The 14,700-nt window shown below is 37.5% G+C and overlaps 1 protein-coding gene and 1 long non-coding RNA gene across 2 annotated transcripts; both read left to right on the top strand.

Annotated features, from left to right (window-relative positions):
- The first annotated feature begins 97 nt into the window (after window positions 1-97).
- Window positions 98-6,258, top strand: LOC105446493. The gene is made up of 2 exons (XR_004061841.1): window positions 98-204; window positions 4,204-6,258. It is a non-coding gene; the product is annotated as an uncharacterized LOC105446493 (long non-coding RNA).
- A 1,380-nt stretch (window positions 6,259-7,638) lies between these two features.
- Window positions 7,639-13,869, top strand: LOC105446492. The gene is made up of 9 exons (XM_030972965.1): window positions 7,639-7,871; window positions 8,293-8,422; window positions 8,938-9,032; window positions 9,718-9,810; window positions 10,607-10,657; window positions 10,993-11,037; window positions 11,467-11,552; window positions 12,064-12,139; window positions 13,513-13,869. Exons 1-9 carry the CDS (start codon window positions 7,854-7,856, stop codon window positions 13,867-13,869), a joined length of 951 nt encoding a protein of 316 aa, XP_030828825.1. The 5' UTR covers window positions 7,639-7,853.
- The last annotated feature ends 831 nt before the right edge of the window (window positions 13,870-14,700 follow it).

Genomic DNA, 14,700 nt, shown 5'->3' with positions numbered 1-14,700 from the left:
TATGCTCAAAACTTTGTTTTTAAGATTTTTTATGTTGGCAATGCCACCTTTTCAATTCCGCTTATCGTTCGCTTAGCTCATCCACTTACAATTTATTATGCAACCATCCTAATGACTAGACGACGCTATATTGGGACCGTGAGTGTGCCGTGCTGCTCCAGAAGAGGTGATTTTGCGTTGGCTCCTTTTAATATTATATAGCGAGTAAGTTCCACCAAATCTGTTGTTTTATCTTCGCACCCTAGAATGAATGTTTAATGTAATGAGGAATGTGCGAACAATTAACATTTTCTGGGTCATCGGAGCTGAGCGTTGAGATTTGGTTTCGGCTAGCCCCTAGCCGCCCCGCTCGCGCTCAACTCCCCGCTCCGATCGTGTTCGTGGGGTTGAGATTAGGGCGCTTGTTCAAAAAGGTATCCAAAATTTGACACCTAACTCCGGCGTGGAGATACCTAGACAGCAATAACCATCTGATTTGGGTCATTTCTTTAATAAAACTGACATTTGTTGTCATTCCCCAATACAGATGGCAACCCAGAGATCTCGTACCGCGGGGATAGCTATAGCCAACAATGGCAGCTTTTTGTGTCAAAACATTTTCTCCCCGATTTTCTTTATTTAGATCTAATTTTCTGATTTCTAAATCAGATGTAAATTAGGTCGGTATGTCATTTGTCCTAATTACAGTTATCAAACTTTGATAACTTAATATTAAATAGACAATTTACGGAATTACTTATATGAATTATCCAATTTGTATCTCAGATCCGCGAAGCAGTACGTTCATGCATTCGAAATATTACCCGGCGGCCGATATATTTCCGGGTCCACCTACCAAAACATAGCCAAATGGCCAATCAGAGCACTCGTTTCGTGGGAGTTCGTTGGTCAAGCTGGGCCGACTCGTATGTAGCTACGGTAGCTATTGGACGTTCGAAAAGAAAAAATGAATATTCATCAACTAAAACCAAGACGGATAATGTTGACGACGAGACTTTCTCGGATTAATCATTAATTTAGGATCTAAATGAGCAAGCTATCGTAAGTCGAATAAGCTATATATGTGTTATTTTTAATTTGTGTTGTAATTGCAGCAGTTATGAGGATGTAAAGAGTGAAAATCTCGTTGCATATCTCATTCATCGCGGTCCGGTCGAACCGAACCATTTGTTCCGTACAGTGCCTCACAGAAAGAGGTCCCCAGACTTCAGTCTCTGTAATCGGAGGTCTAGTGGAGCCAGACGTAGTCTCAGTGGAACAACCGACGATTAGAGAGACTGAAGTTTTCGGTCTAGGAGATACCCTACTAAAACATATCCCAAAATGAAGAACTTATTCATTAAATCTCCAAAAAAAGATCATGAGTTAAAATTCGTTATGTTGATTACCTGTTTTGTGTTAATATTCTTGTTATTTTTAAGTATTTTCGAGAAAACGATGATAGATCTATTAATAAACACTTTTTCACAGGTTTCACGGCAAACCACTTCACAATACAAATGCACTTGTATTCAGGGGCGTCGCCAAAGGGGGGGTGTGTGGGGTGCGACACCCCTCCACCTGTCAGGATATTGTCGGTAAAATTGCGCTGCCATCGGGGAAAAAAGAGAAAAGGGGAAGGGAAAAAAATAGAGGGAAAGGGAAAGAAAAAAAAAGAAAAGGAAAAAAAAGGAAAGAAAGAAAAAGAAAGGAAAGAAAAGAGAAGAAAGAAAGAGAAAAAAGAAAAAGAGGGAGGAGAGGAAAGAAAGGAAAAGAAAGAAAAGGGGGAAAAAAAAGAGGAAAAAAAGTAAAAGGGAAACAAAGGAAACGGGGGGGGGGGGGGGGAGAGAGGAGAGGTAAGAGCCTGAGAGAGTAGGAGTGGGAGTAAAAGAGAGAAGGGGTTGTTGGGTGGAGTCGTCTCGTCGAGGGAGCAAGAAAGACACAGGTAAATATGTTGCTATGTCGGGTCAGCTGTGTCGGTATTCTTGCTCGATCCTCGTGTACTATATCAATGCAGAAGTTTGAAGTCGGTGAGATGTATATTGTCGGTCGGCCGACAAGTTTTTTTCCACTACGAACTGTGACTTTTTATCCGCTGTGACGACTTCAAGAGTGACTACAACTACAATACTTGTATTTTCTCGAAGTCAACAACGGTACGACGAATCGTCTTCCTTTCTCTATATTGTGATGAAATGCCAACATTTCTGAAGGGGGAAATCTGAATTCAGGCAATAAGGGCTTGTTAAGAGTCGAAAACGAATCATCTTCTTTCTCTAATAATTTAATGAAACATTAAAATTTAGAATCGTCTTCTTTATCTAATAATTTGATGAAACGTCAAAGCTTCCGCGCTTCACGCGAGAGGGGGAAACTGAATTCAGACAATTAGGGTTTATCAAGAGTCGAAAACGGTACAACGAATCGTCTTCTTTCTCTAATAATTTAATGAAACGTCAAAACTTCCGCTTTGCGCGGAAGGGGAAGCTTTATTTAGACAAGGATTAAGAGTCGAGCACGGTGCAACGAATTGTCTACTTTCTCTAATATTTTAATGAAACGTCAAAACCTCCGCGCTTCGCGCGGAAGGGGAACAACTGAATTCAGTTAAGGATTAAGAGTCGAAAACAGTACACCAAATAGGGCTTATTAAGAGTCGAAAACGGTACAAACAAATTGTCTTCTTTCTCTAATAATTTAACGAAACGTCAAAGCTTCCGCGCTTCGCGCGAGAGGGGGAAACTGAATTCAGATGAATAGGGAGTACTAAGAGTCAAAAACGGTATGACGAATCGTCTTCTTTCTCTATATTGTGATCAAATGCCAAAAATTTCGCGTTTCGCGTTTCGCGCGAAGGGAGAAAACTTCATTTAGATGAGTCGAGAACGGTACAACGAATCATCTTTTTTCTCTAATTTAATGAAACGTCAAAATTTCTGCACTTCTCGCGGAGGGGAGAGCTTCATTCAGACAAGGATTAAGAGTCGAGCAAGGTTCAACGAATCGTCTACTTTCTCTGAAAATTGAATGAAACGCCAAAACTTACGCACTTCGCGCGGGAGGGGGAGAAACTGAATTCATACAAGGATTAACAGTAGAGAACGGTACAGCAAATCGTCTTCTTTTTATAATAATTCAATGAAACGTCAAAGCTTTCGCGCTTCACGCGGGAGGGGGTGGGGAGAAACTTCATTTAGACAAGGATTAACAGTCGAGAAAGGTACAATAAATCGTCTTCTTTTCCTAATAATTAAGAGGCCTATCACCCACACCCCCTAATGAGCGCTCTTTAAGTGATTCGCTTGGTCACTACCGCCCTCCCTAAAATAAGATCCTAGCTCCGTGCCTGCATTAAAATATATCAGCTATGATGCTGACTAAGTTGGCGAAATAATTCGTATATTTATGTCGTCGAGGAAAATGACCATTTGCTCACATGCAAGTACTATAGATAGTCAATGGGAAAAACAATTTAGCCTTCTGCCCCGGGTTTATAGGGTTAAATTTGTAGATATTGTACATTTAATTTTGTTGGTAATTGGTCGCTAGTTTTGTCGGTAATCGTTGGCCTCTACACCCCCCCCCCCCCCCACTGAAAAAGGTCTAGCGACGCCCCTGCTTGTATTGTGAAGCGGTTTGCTGTGAAACCTGTGAAAAAGTGTATATATATGAATATTAAAATATTAAGGGTCAGATGTGCGCGGCTTGACTTGCGAAGCTCACGCTCACGGATAGCAGACAACATGAATGTTCATGAATATTCATTTTACTCATTTCAAAATGGCTAACGGGCAATCTGACGAGAAGTCTTTTTCGAATAAAAAAATCAATTTGGGAGCTAAATGAGCAAGCTATCATAAGTCAAAGTACACATTTAAGTTTTCGTTATTTAAAAGATAACGGGGAATGTAGTATTGCTGCAAAATTTGATTTGATGTAGACGTAAAAAGTGAAAAACCTTGTAGCATCTTATTCATCTCTTGTCGGCCATTCCGTCCACTTGTACCCCCATAGGACGATCTTCAGTCTATATATAAGCGGTCAGAGGAGCCAGATACAATGTCAGCGGAACAACCGTCGATCAGAGACTGAAGCTTTCGGTCTAAATCATACTAGGCTTGCATTTATCTGAAAAGACAAATGCAATTATACTCACAACGGATTATGATTTCTTCAAATTATTTACCCCTCTCTGCCCCTTTTTTTCTTCTTTACAAATTATAGATTCGCTGGTCACTTTCTCTTGTTTACAAGCCATCAAGATCTCCAGAGTCTCCTCTCACTAATCATACTGAGACACAGGCAAAATGTCGACAATAAAGAAGGTCACTGATTTCTTATATCGAGGATTCACACTATCGATGGTGACTCTGACTGTGTATGGGGGAGTAGTTCTCACATCCAGATGGTACAACATGATAGAGGAGCGAAAGGTGAGGCAGAAGGATAAGCTTCTTGCAGCGGGCATGGAGGAATCGAAAGCAGCTACTCCAACGGAGGCAATCAACACTTAGTGAGCAAGCTTGGAGACTTCATCCAGAGCAGTTAGAACAATTTAAAAGATGATGTAACTGCAATATAAGAAGTGGATCATCCTGACCCTGAGCTGTGCCATTGCTTCATTTTATATTAAATTTGATATCATGGACAAGTGCTTTGTACCAAGAACATTTTGAAATTCCATGTAGGTGTTTGGGCATTGGACTGATTGGGATGTTTATTTGAGTTAAACTTTTGTTCAATGCTATAAATGTTGAATGAGGCAAACTACATGCATTATGAAAAATACAGAGATGTTTTTTTTTATTTTGATGTACCCCTACATCAGCAATGAAAGTTGTCTGCTCTCCAGTGCTATCTCTGTATTTTCATATTTTTTTTGTCTCAACACTCCTTGCATATTTGAGAACCCTCATGATCCTGCAGTTCTCAAGGATTGGAGGCATTCAACAAGAAAAGAAGAACTTGGATGAGAATAATAATAGTGCTGACATCTGTCCGGCAGTGATGCTCATGGCTCAGAAAATTATTTTACCACTTTTATAAGATTTCTTTAGGTATGTCTAAATCATGGAGTGATCAAAATCCTTTTTCTTGTCTAATTTGAAGGAGAGGAAGAAATCATCCTTTTTTAATGCACCCACACTAGTTTGACGTAGTTTTCTTCTTGTCATTTTATGTTGGAGAATTCTAGACTGACATTATTGTCACTCTTTCTTTTCATTTTGCAATCTTTAAGATAGTGAGCTTCAATACTATTAACTTTATGAATTTTGTATGTATTTAAAGCTTATTTACAATCTTATCAGGGATATTAAAGTCAAACTGAAATTTCTTTAACTTAAAAGTTAAAAACATAGCAACTTTGCACATTTTAATTCTCATTGAATACTGTCAAATGATTATGTTGTGACTGGTTATTAAACTGAGGGTCATTTCATACTTTTCATAGGGTCATGTTCAAATCTTAAATGAAACATACCCATTTAGATATTATACATGTAGTGTTATTACTTTATAATTGCAAAGCTGTTTCAGCCATCCCATTGGTTGAGTATTACTTTTTTTTTTGTGGCCATGTTTTCATAAAATGTGTTGTTTTTTATACTAGGTTTCCTCATGAGGATCATGCCACTGTGGTGATGTAGAAGTCTGATTGGGCCTTTGGGGAGGGGGGGGGGGGCGAGAAGGGTGACGAAATGAACCACTCGTTCAGCTGCTCTATGCATCTGACTAAGATGGTTTGTGCCCAGCAATGTGCATACAATATACGATTTCTTCTTTTTTTCTTCAAAAATGAGGCAAAATAAACTTGCTGTACAAGTACATGTAGATAAATATGTGTAATACTTTATTAGTTATTAGTTTATTACAATGAATGTTTGCAAATTTACACATTAAATAATCAAATATTATGGCCCAAACAATTACGGTAGGATGGTGTAAATCCACCTAATGATGTTGATTACAGTTGCATGCTCAATCTTGTGTTAAAATGTACCATGTATAATTATGTACATTTTGCATTGAACCATTTCTGTCCTTGTAGCCTGACAAAATCATCTTTGATTGATATATTCCTTTATAAAGGCTTTGATTTTGTCATGAATGAGCCGAGATAAATGTACACAGAGAACCTAAAATAAAGAATTTTATGGTACACGATAGGAAAATATAACATGAAGTACATGTACGACGTACGTGGTGCATTTGTAATGATTTGTTAAACTATTCTTATCCAAATCTGCGAGGATTTATAAAGAAAACAGTGAAACTCCATAATTTGTTTAAATATTTTGTATTTATATATATGGAATATGGCAGTTTAGAAGTTTCGGGTGCAGGAGAATGTGTGAAAGAGCTCTCGAGATAGAGAGAGAGAGAGAGAAAGGGGAGGGGTAGGTGGGTGGAGAGAGGGAGAGAAATAGGGAGCAAGTAGAGAAGGGAGAGAGGTGTGGCAGGGGTTGGGGTTGGGGGGGGGGGGGGGGGGAGGTGAAAGGAATTTACAACTACAGTGTACATGAATTACTTGTTAAATGTTATGATTATAACTCTTGAAACCAGGAAAAAATGAATGTAGGATAATAAAGAGAGAGAAATGGATGAAAAAACAGCGGGTGAGGTGGGTAATGAGTGGATGAGAGATAATCGATTAGGGAGACAAGTGAAAGAGAAAAGGAGAAAGAAAATAAAGAGTGAACGTATTCGTCATTACCTTACGATATGGGGGTATCATTTTCGGGGAAATATATTATTAATGAATTCACCCGAAAAAATGACGAACTCACTTATTTGAGATAATCTCATATAATGAGAGAGAGTGGGAAGGGGGGGGGGGGGATAAAGTGGATATACAGTGCGTCCCAGAAAAAACGAAACCAAGAATTATCGATGTTTTACTGGATGCGGACTGAATGCCTGCCGTAGAAAAAAAAGACTTGACTCCGTTTCGTTGACGATCATGCATCAAGACCATGCATCAAGTCTTTCGTCTTATTTGTGCATGGCTCCCCCCACATGCGTGTTCCCAAAATCTCCGGCTCGTAACAAAAGAAAAAGGTCTACCCGTATTAACTTTACACAAGGCCTTGTGCTGAAAGGGGGGAGGGTGCTGGGAACACGTATTATGCGTACCCTAAATAACACTGAGTGGGGGGGGGGGGGCGGGACACGGCTGTTTTGTCGACACGACATGCAGCCAAGGAAAACGAATTCGTTAAATAAATTATGGAAATGCAAGCATTCATTTAAACAAACAGAACTTTGCTATTCCGGGCTCATTTACCTGATTGAGGTGTCATAATAATTATGAAAGGGCAACAAAATGTACTTTCTAGAAATGTGATTTTCTCTTTGAAATTCAGATACCGCCCGCCAAATGACTTTTTGGTACCCTTCAATTTTTTTTTAATCACTCATACGTGAAATATGCATCATATGAGTTGCATCAAATGGAAGAGGAGGATCTAAGCTTTACACGTATGTGTCATTTATTAATCATAAATGTGATTAAGTTATGATAAAACATCGATAATTCTCGGTTTCGTTTTTTTCTGGGACGCACTGTATCCCAAATAGTCGTGACAGGTGTTTTTCTGTCACTGCGCGTACCCTTTTGTGACGTAAGAATCAACAGTTACGAGGCGCGCATAGTGGGCATGCCTCACTATGGTTGCGCAAACCTTTGTAAAAGAAAACAGAGAAGTCGTGTCTAAAAAAAAGTAAAAAACGACGTACGTATACACTTTCACAATCAGCAATAAATTCCACCTCCGGTTCTAAGTTTTAAAAAATAGCAACAGTTTTAACAACAAAAGTAGCAGGAAGAATGAATATTTGATAAGGAGTAACAACCTGGAAGCAGCTCAGCCCAAATGGCAGATTCATATCAGGTATTTTATATTTTTTCCTTTTTTCCGCGGTGATATTTATTTATAGATCCTAGGTCAAATATATAGGAGTAGACACTTCAGAATCGTTACTGTCTAGATTCTTTTTTTTCTCTTAATCATTGTTTTGAAAAAATCTATTAAATAATTTTCTTATAAAGCAAAACAAAAAATGCTTTCGTCATTTTGAAAGTGAAAAAACAACTTCTCCATCCCAACAGTCAAATTTGTGTTTTGTTTTTCATTGTTGGCTTTAAATTTATTTTCTAGAAAGAACCTTCATAATAAGGTAATTTGTAACAAACTGCGATACTAAACAAATCAAATTTTCATCCAAACATATAGCAGAACTCTAGTAGGCCGATTTGAATAAAAACATAATTTATATGACGGTGTTTTCATGTTGTTTGTTTTACCTTTGCAGGCTCGAAGAGTCGCCGGTGTTACTGGCGGTGACATTCTCTTCGAAGATTTTGATTTCTCCTTCAAACAGCAAATAACTCACGTAGCCAATCTCGAGAAGGCTGTTGAACAATACAGTGCTGCAATTAAAGGTAAAGTTTTTTTCTGAAATAGATAGTCCTACACATTAATAGGTGAGACTTTCAGATGATAGGGATAATGAAAACCTCGAGTTTTGCAGCGATGTTAGGAAGGGATTTGTTTCCCCCTTAAAACTTGCAAGTAAAGCAAAATCAAGAAGGCCCTACTTTTACATTTCCTCAAGATTTCGTCCGACAAAAAAGACTAGTAGGCCTAATCCTGTTGTTCTATTGTCTATTGAGTGCGAGACTGATGAGTGTTTAGCTAATCTCGGGAAAGTAAGAGTTCGGTAAATCGGGTTTGATCAATAATATCTGTTACGTAAAATATCTTTTGTATGATTTCATTTAAAACTCTGTTTATTCCACTTTGCATTGATTACGCTAATGTAATTTTGGTGTTGATGTATACTTTTCATGCACATCAACCATTGTCACGACTTGTGTATACCTCAATTATGATCCGCCCCTTTACTGAGATACATTATATTCTTTTCTTAATCGTTTTTTTTTTTTTTACTACACAGAAGCCAAATCATGTATGCAGAATGTTAACGAGTGCCTGGCTGAGTTCTACGAGGACTTCTGGCCGAAACATAAGGAATACAAAGTTGCAATAAAGGTGAAACATTTTCTTTTTTCCATAAATTTAGACATTTATTTATTTTTATTTTTTTTATGGCGCTGGCAGAAGGGCATTAAAATCATTGTTTTAACTAACTATTCCTGATTATTCTGATAGCCTTTGTAAGAAAAAGTATTACCCGATGGCTATTAATTAAAATGAACCATTCTCTCTAAAAATAAATAAATCTGTGTGTCACAAACTAATTAGCTGATGGATAAAACTATAGACTTATAAGGAAAGTCGTTTCCATTTTTTGAAATCCAGATTACTCAAATATTTTTGCACGAAAATAAATGTTAGAACATTGTAATCTCTTCATGCAAAGCTGGTCTCAAGATCTGGATATAAATTCAGCCATTCGTTTTCTCAGAAGGTGCAATATACGCCTACTAATTGATTGAAATACAGTGGCACATCCAGAAATCGATGAACAGGGGGGGGGGGGGGGGGGGCAGGGGGTGAGTGGCCGGAATTTCTTCCATTTTAAGGAAACATTGCTTTTTAGAAAGTTAACATTTTTGTTGGCCTTTAAAAACAGAGGAGGTTTATTCCAGCTTCTTAATAATTATGCTTGATACACCAAGGAAATATAATTTGGAAGTCTGCTGTAACATCGTTCAAAGACGCATATAACCTTCCTCATGACAAATTTCGTTTCTTTCTAAAAATTGAATTACAGGACAGTGCAGCAGTTTGGAGTATCTTAATCCGACATACACACGAACTCGGAGAACCTGTGCGACGATTTAAACAACTTGGATTAGATGCACAGGTATATGATTATAATTAATAGACCCTATAATTATGTACAATAATTATATAGATAAATAATTCATACTTTTAATTGAAGTAGCAGATCCCTTAATCGATAACGATTTAGGAAATACAGTGGCGTATTATGGGGAATCTGTATAGTCGTGGGGAGGGGGGGGGGGGCACGGCTTTTAAGTGGATGAAATAAAACGGATAAGGGTTAGTGGGCGAAGAAGGACGGGTTGTATTATTTATCTTTTATTTATCTATGTTGGCATTCGAATGGAGTACCGAAGTGCTAAACTCATATTCGCTCGTCGTCATGGTGACTGGATCTATAAAAAAAAAATATTCGGCAACGGGCTATAGTAAGGGAAATCCAGTGTTTGGGGCTTACTTGATCATCACACATTGTTTAGCACAACAACCTGGACAAGGCTTGGCCAGTATGACGTCACACTTCGGTTTAGGGACACGTGCCCCTATAGCTATACCACTGATTAAAAAGATTGATTCGGTGTTCTTTTCCCAAGTTCCTACAGATAAATATGGTAAATGCCCAAATTAATCAGCGAAAATAAAGTTATGAGGTGAACATCTGCAAGAATGTATACATAGCTTATTATACTTGTTTAAATATTACTCATCGGTAACATTAAATCATTTACAACTCTGGCAACAACAACAACAAACTACAACGACAATAAATACTGCTATTAATTCAAATTATGGTCCGTTATATCCAGCCTTTGTACAAAATCAAATGTAATCATTGCACTTGGGCATAACGTAATTCCTGTGATTGTTATTTGCAGAAATACCTTAAAACTCATGACACGAAGCTCCAACACGGACGAGTCTCAGAGGTTAGTAAATATATCAATTGAAGTCAAACTTGAAGCGTTATTTTTATATTAAATCATACTGCGAAGACATGCTTGTGGGTTCAAAGTTTACATTTTTTGCCATAAAATGCAAAGTAAAATGAAACGCCGGATAGAAAAAAGTAAGCTTTTTTCCCCCCTAAGATGTGATTTTTTTTTCGAGATCTAAACTAGCATATAGATTCATTTCTACGTGAATGAAAGTTTAATGAACTTTCAAGCCTTACAATTAATAATTCTATATAACAGTATTGTTATTTGTCGTTGTTTTTGTTGTTGGTCAAATTTTGTTATTATTATTCTCTCTCACTTCCTAGAGAGCACGAGGTGGCGACAGGAATCCAGAGATGTTTCAAAATATGGTGAGAAAAAAAAGTGTACATATATTATTTCTGCTCCTCTTTATCCCTCTCTCAAACTCGATCGGAAGGAAGAGGCATGTCCCCCGGGAATTTTCGAGGTGGGGGAGGGGTAATCTCCGAAACCATTTTTTCAAAAACAAAATTCCATAAAGCATGGTACATGTAGATAGCTATTGAGGATCCGAAGTGTGATTTTCAAATGCAGAGATTCACTATTCCATATTTATAAAGGGAAAATCTTCTCCCTCGATGTGAAATAATGCCCTCCCGCACGATAACGATTAAATGCATGTTATTGAATATGAAATGTAACCAACCTATTATTTTAATCACCATGAAAGGAAAAATATATGCCAAATTTTCTATACGAATTAAGCATGGGTATATGTCAGTTATCAATCTATATTTGACCGTGTTATTATTCTATAGTTACAAACAGGATCAGAAGACAGGCGTGATAAGCTGAAGGGTGTGAATGATGAAATGGTCGAAGATCTTAACCAGCTATTCCAACAGTAAGCTCTCAGTTCGTTGTGTTATCACCTCTTCCAGTTGTATGCCTAAACACCATTCTGTTTTCAAGAATTATTTTCGTGGAGTCGAAAGTGTGGAATAATTAAAATTGCACATAATATTTGTGGTATCAACATTTTTATTGAAGGAGAAAGATACGTTTTGAAAGGAAGACATAGTAGATCGTACAAAGATTGTTATCCTTTGTTTAGGTATAGATCAAAATTTGCATGATGCATGATGTGAATTTTGGGCTGAAATTCATAGAATCACATAGCCCTTTATCTTTATCATTGGTGAAACTATAAATCTGGGACCACTTAAATAACTTACTTCCTCTAGTCATAGCAATGTTTTAAAAGACTTTCCTCTTACTTTTCACAACACTGTCGACAGTTTTGTGCTATCTTAATACAACAGTAATTTGGCAATCACGACCTTAAGTGTCAACGTGCATGAGGCGTCATATTAAAATTAAGTTCGTTCTTAAAACAATGATTGTTATTTATACAGGCGAGGAGGCTTCGTTATCGACATCTTCAAGTCAGTCTACACAGCTCATAATGACTTCTATTCAGAATCATCCAAAGTAAGTTAGTGCTGCCGACACATATCAAACCTTTATTTGAGAATTGAGTTCATGGACATTAACTACATATAGAAATACGTGTATTAAAAATCAAGAGTTACACCAGTTGAGTAGTATGTATTTTTCGACGGTGCGATCATCATGATTATGCATTATTAAAACAAAATCACAAAAGTCTTAGTTCTTTTTTCCCCTTTCCATTATACAGTGCGTCCCAGAAAAAACGAAACCGAGAAATATCGATGTTTTATCATAACTTAGTCACATTTATAATTAATAAATGACACATATTTGGACAGCTTAGATCCTCCTCTTTCATTTTGATGCAACTCACACGATGCATATTTCACGCATGAGTGAATAAAATGAATTTGAAGAGAGGAAACCAAAAAGTCATTTGGCGGACGGTATCTGAATTTTAAAGAGAAAATCCCATTTCTAAAAGGTTGAGTTTCTGCTCTTTCACATGACACCTCAATCACGAAAAATGAGCAAGGAATGACAAAGTCCTGTTTGTTTAAAGTAGTGCTTGCATTTCCATAATTTTATCAAACGAATTCGTTTTCACTGGCCGCCTGCCGAAGCAACGAGCAGAATTGACAAAAGACTTAACTCTGTTTCGTTGACAATCAGCCATGCATGAGGTCTTTCGTCTAAGTATACGGCCGCTTGTCAACGAAACGGAGTAAAGTCTTTTGTCAATTCCGTTTGTTGCTAGCAGCCAGTGAAAACGAATTCGTTTGATAAAATTATGGAAATGCAAGCACAACTTTAATCATACAGAACTTTGTTATTCCTAGCTCTTTTGTCATGATTGAGGTGTCATATGAAAGGGCAGAAACTCAACTTTCTAGAAATGTGATTTCCTCTATGAAATTCAGATACCGTACGCCAAATGAATTTTTGGTTTCCTCTCTTCAAATTCTTTTTAATCACTCATGCGTGAAATATGCGTTATATGAGTTGCATCAAATGAAAGAAGAGGATCTAAGCTTTCCAAATATGTGTCATTTATCAATTATAATTGTGATTAAGTTATGATAAAACATCGATAATTCTCGGTTTCGTTTTTTCTGGGACGCACTGTACAAGTCTAATGTTTTTTGGAATATCAGTCGCAGATTTTTAACGAAAATATTGGATAAACCACATCGCACACGGATTAAAAAGACTTGTGGTTGTAGTTCTCAAATGGAAAAAAAAATAATATAAAGAGGAAAGACAAAGGGAAGACAAAGGGAAGAAAATTAATAGCCACATTCAATGTATAATTTTTCATTAATGATAAGTAGGAATAATAGGGAGATTAATAGAAAAACATGTGAATTTAGGGCATTCATCCTTAACTTTCATGTATCATTATCCAATCTTAGATCTCGGGAACTGTTCTTCAAATGGTGATCGACTTGGAGAACGTCCGGCTTGAAATGAGTGTCGGTCAGGGACGGCATCGACGAGTCTCCAGCACAAACGCACAACGTATCGGCTGGGCTACAACCGCCCACACCAATTACGAGTCTTATCAACCTCCTCCTCCTACTAGCAACAAGGGATACCAACAAACATCTTTTCCCCCTCCTCCAATGGTAGGGGTATCCAAACTGGGAGTTCGTCCGAAGCCGGTCGTGCAGGATATCGCAAGACCGATTTCTGTCGGCGCACAAGGAAGGGGAAATGATATGATAGCAAAGCCTATCTATAAAGGCAAGTTGGTATCCATTTACATCTAACACTGCCTGGAATTCGGAATAATCATATTCAACACGCAAAGGTTTTCAAAAATCAACCTACGACAATTTCAATAGCCTTGTGCTTCACCTATACAAATGTATATGTGCGAACACAATGTGATTTCCACAGGCATTACAAGAGGTTTTCTATCTTCTAAAGGTTTTATTAATACAAATCAGAGAATAATCGCAATGAACAGGGCATAAACAAGGCAGGTGACAATGGATAAATAGATATGTAAACAAAGTCAATGAAAGTGATATAAGAACATGTCTTCTAATATTACTGTTTATACATCATTTGAACATCAATTAAAGTCCATCCTCCACTTTCGATAGTGAAGAGCAAGTCTACCCTTATTGTTGGCCATTCTATACTCTAAATCTTTGTTGGACTTGATAAGTTCCTTAAAGCCTTAAAACAGTATAGAGTCTCAAAATTGATGTTACTTTGATTTGTTGAAAGACTTGTCACAAGCTATATCATCAAGACTCTTGTGTGTCAATTTTGCATCTTCAACTTCGGCGTAAATGACAGCTAAATTTCTCGGTTAAAATAGGAGAGAATGGTCTGAATCGATTGTTCTCTACTTAGTCCGAAATTTATAATGAGATTTCTATCAAACTGGAATTGACATTGATAACGAATTAAAAAAAAATCATGCCTCTCTTCTCATCCTCGTCTAATGTTAGGTGTATCCAAGAAACCGGGAGGACGTCCGAAGCAAGACGTACAAGATATTGCAAGACCAATGCCTGTCAAACCATCGAATGAACCACCTGGTAAGAGGTCTTGTCACGCCTATATGATGTTGTAGATGTCAAAGACTG

Source organism: Strongylocentrotus purpuratus, unplaced genomic scaffold (genome assembly GCF_000002235.5).
Source record: "Strongylocentrotus purpuratus isolate Spur 01 unplaced genomic scaffold, Spur_5.0 spur5_scaffold_6, whole genome shotgun sequence".
Classification (NCBI taxonomy): Eukaryota; Metazoa; Echinodermata; class Echinoidea; order Camarodonta; family Strongylocentrotidae; genus Strongylocentrotus; species Strongylocentrotus purpuratus.
Note: the sequence above shows the minus strand (reverse complement) of the source record. Positions and strands in the feature narration are given on the sequence as shown.